The sequence below is a fragment of the Anopheles merus genome, chromosome 2L, assembly GCF_017562075.2.
Source record: "Anopheles merus strain MAF chromosome 2L, AmerM5.1, whole genome shotgun sequence".
In the NCBI taxonomy this organism is placed as follows: Eukaryota; Metazoa; Arthropoda; class Insecta; order Diptera; family Culicidae; genus Anopheles; species Anopheles merus.
In genome coordinates this window covers 30,137,663-30,149,163 of record NC_054083.1, presented here as the reverse complement: position 1 = coordinate 30,149,163, position 11,501 = coordinate 30,137,663, and the positions used below count along the sequence as shown (strand labels likewise).

The 11,501-nt window shown below is 48.1% G+C and overlaps 1 protein-coding gene across 7 annotated transcripts in view; it reads right to left on the bottom strand.

Annotated features, from left to right (window-relative positions):
• Nucleotides 1-2,487: 2,487 nt before the first annotated feature.
• LOC121593912 overlaps nucleotides 2,488-11,501 on the bottom strand; it is a 123,579-nt gene continuing 114,565 nt past the window's right edge. For all 7 annotated transcript variants that reach the window (XM_041916682.1, XM_041916686.1, XM_041916684.1 and 4 more), the window contains 6 exons: nucleotides 8,076-8,246; nucleotides 7,807-7,986; nucleotides 5,388-7,454; nucleotides 5,175-5,297; nucleotides 4,954-5,089; nucleotides 2,488-4,861 (listed from right to left, as the gene is read on the bottom strand). In XM_041916682.1, the coding sequence (XP_041772616.1) occupies nucleotides 3,876-4,861; nucleotides 4,954-5,089; nucleotides 5,175-5,297; nucleotides 5,388-7,454; nucleotides 7,807-7,986; nucleotides 8,076-8,246 (3,663 nt within the window). In that variant the 3' untranslated portion in view covers nucleotides 2,488-3,875. The remainder of the gene's footprint in view (nucleotides 4,862-4,953; nucleotides 5,090-5,174; nucleotides 5,298-5,387; nucleotides 7,455-7,806; nucleotides 7,987-8,075; nucleotides 8,247-11,501) is intronic.

The following is an 11,501-nucleotide window of genomic DNA, read 5'->3' as shown; positions in this document are numbered from 1 at the left end:
AAACGAGTTGTTACAATGCAGCTTCTACAATTTTAATGTATTTTTAAACTCCATCGCTTCAACGGTCGGTGTGAAATATTTCAAAACAGTTGTTTTGCTTGAAAATAAAACAAGTTGTCAAACTTTCTTTCCCGCTCGATCGTGCGTTACACACCGGGGAGAAAGTGGGTAACGCTTTGTAACGCGATATGTAATGCAGCAGAAAATCGTTGGAATGAGTAGTATTTTGTGATTGTTTAACAATTTCTATTGAAAACAGTAATACTGAAGCTTTTTTTCCCTGTTCTTGCTAGCCAACAAAACATACAACATTTCACAGCATTTTGTCCCTAAACACGTTACATCGCAGTAGGTCAATTTTGCGCTCCCTGTTGGATGGAAAACATGTCAAACGGAAGCAGGACAATCGAACCAAACACCTGCCCGGGAACAGTGCGTCGTTATTTAATTACCGAAACGGTAGTAACAACACCAACGTGACCAGAATGTCCACCAACGGCTGGATCCACTGCAACATTTGCTTTCATTCGTTCGAGAGAAAGGAGCGAAAGTTTTACCATCTCTCCTGCCGTCATGTTCTTTGCAAGCCGTGCATGGCCAAAACGAGTAGGTAGCGAAGGCAGTGGCATACACACACAAAGACATTTTTTAGTTGTTTGTTGTGGACTTACTTTTTTCCCTCTCTTCACTTCTTCTCTTTTCACAAACGCTACGTATAGACCGTGGAACGATGTGTCCGCTGTGCAAAAAACCGTTGGAGCGCTTCACCGAGCTGAACAACCAGGCGAGAAAGGACGAAAACCGGTCGAAAGCGACATCTTTATACTGAGAATTAATTAACGAAATTTTATCCTTTTTTAGATGGAGCGCAAGGAAAAGATGTACTACGATCCGGGGTCGCTGAAGGTTTTTGGTGTTGCGTACCAGAGTGTCATCTTCCAGCACAAACAGCGCGAGGATATGATACGTGGAATACTACGCTGTGTATGTATGGTCATTTAGAGCAGGCCAATTTCGAACCTTTGGCAAAACAGTCAACCAACCAACGTCCTCTTTCCTTCCCACAGCGATCCGCGGTAACGCAGATGAAGGAAATGGAAAATGTCTTGCGCCAGAAGATAGTGGAAACCCAACGACGCTATGAAAAGTTTCGAACCCACCGACGGAATATGCAGGAAGCATTGCGCCAGATCTCGCCCCGCTACGGCGCTGGTCCCACTGTTGAGCAGGGCGCCGGAATGCGCACACCGCTGCAGCCGTTGGCTGGAAACCGCGCGTCACAACAACTAGCACTGGCGAATCGTGATGGCGATCCGGCCAGTCGCAGATACCAGGACAAAGGCCGGCCAGAAACGGTAACGTTTGCGGCATCGCCAGAATCATCATCCGCTGACTTTAGCTTCGGTACTCCTGCCCCATCGAACCGGGTCGCAACAGTTACGGACGGCAGCTTTACACCGGCGGAGCAGCAACACGCGAGGGTAGCAATGGAGAAGACGGTCGCATTTCAGGGCCCGGAAACGGTTAATTTATCCACGTTATCATTACAGCTTTTCACACCACAAGCTAACACCGAACGTTTCTTCCGCGAGGGCAACAAACCCGCTGTAACCGGCCAGGATGATGGTGGGTTCGCGGACGATTCTGGCATTTCGAGCATGCAAACACCAACCTCAAGCTTAAGCTTTGCCGGCAGCTCTAGAATGACACAGGGAATGCAACAGCAACGAATGCAACAGCAGCAACTGAAGCAGCAACAGCTGAAACAGCAGCAACTGAAGCAGCAGCAACTGAAGCAGCAGCAACTGAAACAGCAGCAACTGAAGCAGCAGCAACTGAAGCAGCAGCAACTGAAGCAGCAGCAACTGAAACAGCAACAGCTGAAACAGCAGCGCCAGCATCCTTTCACTCCCTCAACGCCAGCAAGACATCTTCCCGGTACTTCGTCGTATCGACACAGTCAGATTTTCCCCCCGGATGTACCACGGCCTTGATGGGCGAGAATGTTGGACAAGCGCATTCTTGTACATACAATCTTAATCGTTCGCCTTCTTTATTAGAATACGGTTAGATTTAGCATCGCCTTACGGTCGTTGTAACAAATACATCTGTAATGCCCATCGCACGATAGCCTTTTCTTTAGATGTATTCCTCAGCAGATCGGGTATGAAAATACGATATGTGTGCTGTGTCTCACTCTTTTTTTAGTCAAATTTACGAGTAATAGTACTACAATTGCTGTGCTTTGGAACAAATCATACAATGGAATTATTTCGTTTAACGAAAGCAGATGTAACGATTAACGGCTGATTCAAGTGGGAAAATCAGGGAAAGGCTATGAAAGGAAAATGTATGAAAAAAAAACTGAGCAACATAATAAGCTTTAAACACACTTACACGTGCTGCATCGGATTCTTTTCCCGTAGTTTCGGAGGCTCATTTCAATTCGGAAATATAAAATTCAGCAACACAACAAGCACGCGTCGGTCGATTTTACATCTCATCAATCTCTCTTTTCATTATCCTTCGTTTGTTTTTAATCACATCGCGCTTCTTCTTCCTCTTCCTCCTTTACACATCGCAGTCGATCGATCCCAAAAAAACATCGTTTCCTTTCCTTTTCCTTATCTTGCCCTATATCATGTGTGTGTGTGTGTGTGTGTGTGCATATTCTACTTCTGCCCATCTTCTTTGCATGTTCCTCTATCATATCCATTTTTCCTCTCAATCGTGTTGCCGCTTTTGCTTTTTTCGCCTGAGTTCCGGTCTGTTTCGCTACTAGAATTTTATACTGGAAAGATATAACAGAAACACCGGTTTCTATGTGTGTGTTTGTGTGTGTCTGATAAGATATTATTTAACAACTCTTTGCCCTCTTTGCTTCACGAAACTATTGACCGGCGGTCCACGATGATCGTTCCGTGCTCTACACTCTACACGCCTTTTCTTTACTCTTTGCTGCAAATTACTTTAAAACAATTAAAAAAAAAGACAACAAACGGTGGATTGGGGGAAAAAAGGTTGAACGATTCTTTGTATTTTCCTCTCGCGCCTGCTCACAATGTGTTGCGCCGCATCCCTTTTCTTAGCAGGTTCGTCGTGTGGTTCAATAATAGGGATACATTTATGCTAAATTAAACGAAATAGCCGCGAACACACACACACACGCGCGCACAGGTAATGTACACACTGGTGCAGTTGTAATAGTTTAAAAAGTAAGAGCAAGATGAAACAGTAGTAGCACACAGCAAATTAACAAAACCTAACCTCTCTGTGTGCGCGGCACGTCACGTGCGATCGTATCCTACTACTAAACGGAGGTGTAATCGAATTTGAACGCTACCGTGCACGTGTATGCATGCGTGTGAGTGCGCGCGTTTAGCTGGGAATCGATGCCTACACACTTTTGTATGGTTTTCTGTTTGTTTGTTTGTTTTTTTCATCCCATTTCCTATCGGTGGTCAATCGGGGGAACGCGAGGAAGAATTGTTCGCTCTATATTCAATTAAAACAAAAACTCATAAATTGCTAATACACCAGAAGCTTGATCTTTGCTTTTTTTCTTGTTGTAAGAGGAAGTAATGACAGCGGGTTTTTTGTTTTTGTAGTAGTATTAAGAGTAGTAGTAGTAGTATTAATAGTATTAACAATCGGCCTAAAAATCCGCAGCAGTCGTCCTCTGTGCGCGGCCCTCATCCTCCCTCCAGCGCACTTATCATTACGCTCTGCAGCAACTAAGTATTAATAGCTGGTTTGTGTGGGGGGAAGGCTGGCTGGCTGGCTGGCGGGAGGGCGGCGTTTCGACCAAACGGTGCTGGGTACGGGTGCAAGCGCGCTCCCAAGCATTCTTCAGGCCCGTGCCCGCAAAAAGCGAGTTACTTCTTGCCTTTGGAGCGTCGCTTGAAGAAGTTATCGCGCATCTTGGGTGTGCTATTGCTGCTGCTGTTGCCACCGTTGCTGTCGGCGCCCTTCTTCGGCGCTGCACTGCCACCAGTGCCAGCAGTGGTGGGGGAGGGAGGCGTCGTCGGTACGCTCTCGCCGTTCACAAGATCCGAGGACAGGTCGTCTGCGATGCTGTTGGACGATGGCACGACCTGACTGCTGCTGCTGCTGCTGCTGTTACTGCCGCTCGCTAATGGTACATTCTGCGATGGAATGGTCGCCAGTGTCGCGGCCGGTGCGGCCGACGGTGTGGAGACGGCCGAGGACGTTTCCATCTCGGAGCAGTAGGCCGCATCGTCGTCGGTCGACATGGAAGAGGTCGGTTGCTCGATCGCCTCCTCGCCACACTCGTCGTCCTCGTCGTTGTCGTGGTCGTTGTTTCGCTCTACCATCCCCGCTCCTGCTCCGCCATGCATTTCCACATTCGCTACATCGACACCACGCTCGGACGAGCACGCACCGATGCCGCCAGCAGCAGCAAGCTGCACCTCCTCTCCTTCCCCATCTTTCAGCTCGCGTTCCTCGTCGGCCTGTTGCTGTCGCTGATGACGCTGATGCTGCTGCTGCTCACCGGAATAGAACTGCTGATCGTCCAGCATCAGCGAGGAAAAGCCACTCGTGGCCTCCGCGTACGACAGGCGCAAAGAAACGGACGAATTGGTCAGCGAACGGGCCGCCGAAGGGGACGGCGACGGCGATGGTGACGACGACGACGACGACTCGTGGTGCGATTCACTGTCGCCCGAGGTCATCATCATTGTGCTGGCGTTGGAAGCGCCCGAACCACCGCACCCACCGCCGGCCGCCATCTCCTCCTCCAGGCTCCGGTAGCCGTCTATGTGGCCCCGCACGTCGCAATCTTTATCGGTGCGCAGCTTTTGCAGCGTCGGTTCGACCTGCGGATCGTTCGCAAAGTTGGCTGCAGACAAAGGAGACAAAGCGGAGGTAACACGTTAACACAATTATCACAATTATTTAGAAAGCAAGTCAATAGGGCGACAGGATACGTACGATGGGGAGCAATAATTTCCTTGAGGCACTTGGCGACTTGTATTCTAACGTTCGGCACCGCGTCGTCGGCCAATTTGAGTACATTGTTGAACACATGTTTGCGGAAGATTTTTACTTCGACGCGATCAGTCTCGAGCTGATGGTGTGGGAAAGCAAAAGAGGAAAAAACAAAACGTTAGCCATCAGGCTGTTACAGCTGGAAGCGACTGCGAAGAGCTTACCATTTTTCCAGCCGCTATCACATACGTCTGACGGCGACGCCAGTTGCTGTAGGAGGCAAAGTGCTTATTGAAAAACTCGAACACCTTGTCATTTTGCTGGAACTCGTGGCTGCATTCGACAAACTAGAAAGAGAGAAAAAAAAGGAACGGGACTATAACGCACGACCGTGCAAAGACAAAGAGCGACCAGTGAAATAAAGCCTGTAAACTTACCGCATCGATGCCAGCCTTCCGGACGCTGTCGTACTTGTCCAGCATGAGCCGCATTGACAGCCCGGTCAGGAAGAGCAGACAGTTCTCCTTCCGGATGGCGGTATGCATCCGGGCCAGCTCCATGATCTGCTGCCCGACCAGCTCGCGGAAGCGCCAGTTCATCATGCTGAGCGGCGGCTGCAGACACATGCCGAGATGGTTCATCAGCGTTTCGTGCTCGCACGCATCGATCACGCGCAGAAACTCGGCCAGCGTGCGCACCACCTCGAACTTGATGTCGTCCGAATCGAGCAGGAACTCGGTGTACGACGGCACCAGGTCGCGCGTAGCCTGCTCCCGCCCGATGATGAGCGCGATCTTGCTGATCGAGGCGGCCATCGTGCGCCGCACCGAGTCCTGCACGTCCCCGCACAGGTCGAAGAAGTAGCGGCTAAGGATGGGCCAAAACTTTTCGCCGAAGGTGAGCACCACGGCCGGGAAGTTGTACGCACAGTCCTGGCACAGCTCCATGTTGACGTTCTTCATGTGCAGGAAGTCCTCCAGCAGGTTCCACTCGACCTCCTCATTCTCCCAGCGGATCAGCGTCTTGAGCTGCTCGGCCGCCCGGATCCGTTCCACCGTCGTCATGGTGGGCGTCACGGTGCTGCTGCTACTGCCCGCCCCACCCGATGCTGCTCCTGCCGCGGTGCCGGGGCCGGCATTGTTATTGCTGCTGTTGGCCGCTGCTGCTGCTGCCGCCGACGATTGAGATTGGGACGGCAGCAGATCCTCGTACATGTAGATCAGCTTGTTGTTGTCGGTCTCGTTGTTGTTGATGCTGCCGTAGCTCGAGTCACTGTCATTTTGGTTCTCGTTATCCTCCACTACCATGGCGGCAGAGGACGGGCCCGTCTCGCCGCCAGTGGCAGCCGTTGGCGACGACTCAGTGTTACCGCTGCCAGTGCTGCCGCCGCCGGCTTGCTGCTGGGTCAAATTATTGTTCTTGCTGTCATCGGTCGCCGTTGCCGCTGCGAGTGGCGCCGCCTTCGCCTCCACCACCCTGCTGCTGCGCCGCTCGTTGCGCTCCCGAACGTTGTTGTTGCTCGCATCGGACGCCTCATCGCCGGCCGTGCCCGTTTCCTCCTTGTCAATGAACTCCAGATCCAGCGCCAGCCCCGGGCTGATGTACCAGAACTGGTGCGAGTTGAAGCACTCGTCGATAGCATTCTCGTCCTCCTCCGCACCCGCCTCCATGATAAAGTCCAACCCGCCCGCTCCGCCACCACCGCCGTCCGCCTGCTGATGCTTTGGGTTATCGCTGTCGTAAATCACGCCACTACCGCCGCCCTCGCCCGCCTCAACGTCCACCCCGGCCAGACTCAGGTCCGGCAGATGGTTCGACCCGAAGTTGTCGTCCTCCGAGTCCCAGTGGCCGTGGTTATCGAACGCATCGCTACCACCGCCCTGGTCGCCCCCATCGCTCCCGGACGGGTTGGCGAACGCGTGCTCGAAGTTGTTCTTGAGCGGGGAGCAGTAGCGCATGAAGCGGTTGAGCGGGTTCTTCTCGTCGTAGCTCTGGTTGGCCCGGTACAGCGGGGACGGTGTCGGCGACGTGGACGCGATCGACGAGCTCGAGGACAGCGACTTGTGGCGGACGAAGAACAGGTCGGTAAGCTTCGAAATGCCACCACCGCCATCGTCCGACGTCGAGCCCGTCGACTGCCGCTGGGACAGATGCTCCTCCACGAAAACTACCGAGGCCAGGTAGGCCGCCACGTTGATGCAATCTTCCGAGCGCGGGGAGGTCGCCTTCCACGAAGCCGGGCTTTCATCGTCCGCCGACTTGACGAGCGAGAGGAGAGCGTGCCGTTGGATTGAGTCCTTGAACCGTTGCTCGTACGATTCGTAGTTTTTCAGCAGCACACTCGCCGCCGGCTGCTGACTGCCGGTTGCGAGTTGTCGCGCATTGCCCATCAGCTCCTGGAACGCTTCGTCGGCCGCGTTCGTTATCGACAGCTCGAGGCTGCTGTTGTACGCGAGGCCGAGTATTTGCAGCTGCGCGAACGTTGCCAAAAATCGGCCCAGATTCTGGGGAGAAGCATCGCACAAGGTAACACAAAAATGTAACATTAAAATTATGCTTTTTTGGAGATGACTGCAAGAGCAAGGCAATACAGCGTTTCCCAGGAGTTCTCATAGCTGTGGGACACTTTATTGACTCCGTCTTGCAGTGATTGAACTTAATTCAATGGGAATTGGACTCTATAGCACCCTTGATGGACAAATCCAATAGGAATTTCCAAGGAGCTTGCGCAAAAAGGATGCGATAGAGTACAATTTCCAATATATGAAGTTCGCTTCCCTTAAGAAAGATTTAAGGAAGTATCCCGCAACTATGAGAACCCCTGAAAACCCCTGTAATGTTACATAGCATACATACCTTTAGCGCCGCCTTGATCACCCACAGGCTTGTGTCGAACATGAATTTCTTGTACGCCGGCACCAGCACCTTGCGCCGCTTCTCGAGCGTACAGAGCAGCGCTATGAACGGCATCACCTCGGCGCACGCCTTGCGCACGGTCCAGATTTCGTCCTCGCACAGCTTCATGAATATTGGCAGCTGCAGAACGGAACAGAAACGAAAGAAGAATAAAAGGTTTAAAAAAAGGTTAGTAATGTAATACGCTAGGACGTTGTCCACACACTTACCAAATTTTTCTCGAACACCTCGTTGCCCAGGACTTCGCACATCACCGGAAAGGCGGTGGCACACTCCTTGCGGACGAAGTTGATCTTGCAGGTACACATTTTCACGAACCGGGTGTACAGGAGCTCGTGCGTCTTGGCGCATCCCACCAGCGGGGCAATCTTCACCATCAGCTGCGTTTTGGCAATTCCCGAACACGTTACGGCGAAGCGGATGCATAAAGCATTTGGGATTGTGTTGGTGGAAGGTAGGAAAACCCATTAAGCCGATAGTGGAATGAAAAGAAAGCAAAACGAAACATTTGGAGAAGAGGATTAGAAAATGATTGTAACCGGTGTAGGAGAATGAGAGTTTATTGTGCGAGAATGAGAACAGGCAGTGTTGTTGTACCCTGTTGGCTTCTTAGAGGTGGTGGTATTGAGGATAACCATTTCAGTTCACGCCCTACTCGTCTCCTTGCAACATGGCACGTCGACTGGGAAGCAACCTTTAGGCGAAAGCGTCACACGGCCTAGCTCATCAAAGCTGGCTGTGATATGAGATATCGGATCGAAAGTGCACCATTTCACAGCCACTTTGAGAGACAGGACATGCGTTTGTACCGAGAGAACGATCCCGTTGGAACACTACTGTACTACGTCACTTTAGAACTGTATAAATAAATTTCATCATTTTCACACGTCACTTTATCAAACATACATACACATACACACGCTTGCGCACTTCGATGGTGGCCCGATGCTGGTGGTGGTGAGTTTACGCCACCGTGACGCTCTTCAAAGCTGGCTGTGATATGCGAAAAAGGATTCTTCCCTTATACAGTGAAGGACGCATTTCACAGCCACTTTGAGAGAGTCAAAGTGACAACGAGGGACACGTTGTTGTTGTCGTTGATGTAAGTAACACTCCCTCCTCCCACGCTGTATATTGCTCAAGAGTGGTCAAACTCGTCAAAATGGCTGTGATATGAACTTTTCTTAAATCGACACGGCACAACCATTTTTACGACCTGACCACGAGCAGCCCCTGTTTGTTAACACTTTTCATACTTCTCATATTGGTTTCTTCACTTTTTTTCAGTAAAGATGCATCTATAGAATAGATTTAACATATTTTATCTATTGCAGCTACCATGATTTAAAACTCATGAAACTTACGGACTTATACTAAAGTTTGTAAGGTTTCTCAAAATATGTCGCACTGTGCCAAAGATGCAAATGAAACCGATTATGAAAGGTTAATCTCGAATACGAATCTCAAGCAGACTAATAAACAAATGTTGAAAATTTTGCATTTTTTAGGTTAACCGCTAGAGGAAATCATAACATCTCGATAGTTAAAAAAAACATCCAAACAACATGGCAGGGAAACGCGCATGGGATACAGAGACGAGACAACCCGAGATAGAGAGAGATTAAGAGAGATAGAGAGTGAGAGAGAGAGTGAGAGACCAGATGTGTTTCAGCACCCGACCGAGCTCATCAAAATGGCTGTGATATGATAGTGAATAGCGGAAAACGAGTCCGGTTTATTTGGTGATAAACACATAGCCACAACCAATTGATGAGCCCAGTCCGTTGTGTGTGGTTTTTCGCATCAATAGGTTACGGTACTGCGCTCTTTTTTGATAAGTTAAAATAAAAACAAACCTTTTGCTCTTTCTACTACTATTTCCTGATGTCTATTCTTGTTATCCTTCACGCGAGATTGATGAAATCCTTTTCGTTTTTGCAACGTTATGTCTTATTATGATTCTTATTACTTTAAAACACTATTAGGTTTTACTGCTTGTTTTTTCATTATCTACTTTACAAGACCATCGCTACTGGTAAAATCTATCTAATCAGACTTTTCAGGGATCGAAACAAACTACACGGGCATAAAAATGGCGAGTGGCAGTACTTTACGTGAACCATCATATGGTTCGTTTTTGATACGGTTTGTATTACATTAACTCTGTACGACAGAACAAGATTCAAGAGATGAAGGAAGATCATTAAGATCGTTGAAAGATCGACTATAATTATCGAAGGAGCAAAAATGAGGTCTTTCAAGTGAAGCCATCACAGGGTTCACTCTTCGATGCAGGTAGGTAAGTGACGCATTGCTCATCAAAGCTGGCTGTGATAGCAACTATCAAAGCAAGCTACAACAACCAAGTTTGATGACAATGCATGGCACCCAATGTATTTTTGGCATTATTTTTGTTGAATTTATTTCGTTTGTGGATTAAGAAAACGGGACGAAAGAAACGACTAATTGAATGGAACAGATTGAAGTAGAGTTTAGAACTAAATTATGCATTGGTAATTTATTCAAAGAAAACAAAAGTTGTAAATTTAATTGTAAAAAAATCTTTGCATAAGAAATGAAACTGTTGTAAAGATTCATACCGTAAAATAAAACAAGAATTGTAAAATGATATCTGGAACATAACTAGAAAAATCAAATCACAAAAAATATGATACACAAACAAACCAAAACAGTCTAAAGCTTAAGCGAAACATTTTTTTGTAAAACATTATAAATCTTAGTTATAAACAAAAACATTAGTAACAAAACAAACAAACGAAACTTACAAAACTGTACAGAAACTCTCTGCACACACAAAAGACAAACAGAAAAATCGAATAACACAAGCCAAGTAGCTAACAAACCATAGCACACACCACCACCACCGCATACCATGAGAAAATGTAAGAAAGACAGGAAAGCGAACAACAGTTTTAAAATTTCTTCAATATGGGCAGACGAGAAAAGAGCGCAACTGTAGTAGTACAAAGGATGCATATGTATCGTATTTTATATAGTAGCTAGCTAAGTAAGATTGTTGACAAACGCACAAAATCGGTTGCAGAGAGATATTACCGGCTCCGCTTTGCCACTCATATACCATTATACCTTTTACTTCTCTATTGTATCTATCAACATGAAAGACAAGGTAGTGAGATCTACCAGTACTAAGCCGGCGCCAGCCGTCACGGGTTGAAACGCCACTATCTCACTACCCATGTCTTTCTTGCAGACAAAATACAGCCCAACAACACGCCTGTGTGCTTAGTAATTCCACCATCACCGAAGTAGCAGTTGCAGTTATAAAACACACACGCGCACCAAAACAAGCAAACACACACACACACACACACACACACACATAATCAAACCATCACCACTAGTAGTAGAAGTAAGTAGTAGTTAGAGCTAGAAAGAACACCGGGAAAAACATCACACAAGTTGTATAGAAATGAAGCAATCGAGATAATGACCATACACCATTACTTGTATTTATAATTTCACACATCTTTAAATCTACTTCATCCCAACACCGCACTATCTCGTTGAAGTATAGTGAGAAAGCGTTTGACCAAAGCTAAGTAGTTTCTACCACTCTTATACACACTACCGACTACCACACCTCTATCGAATAC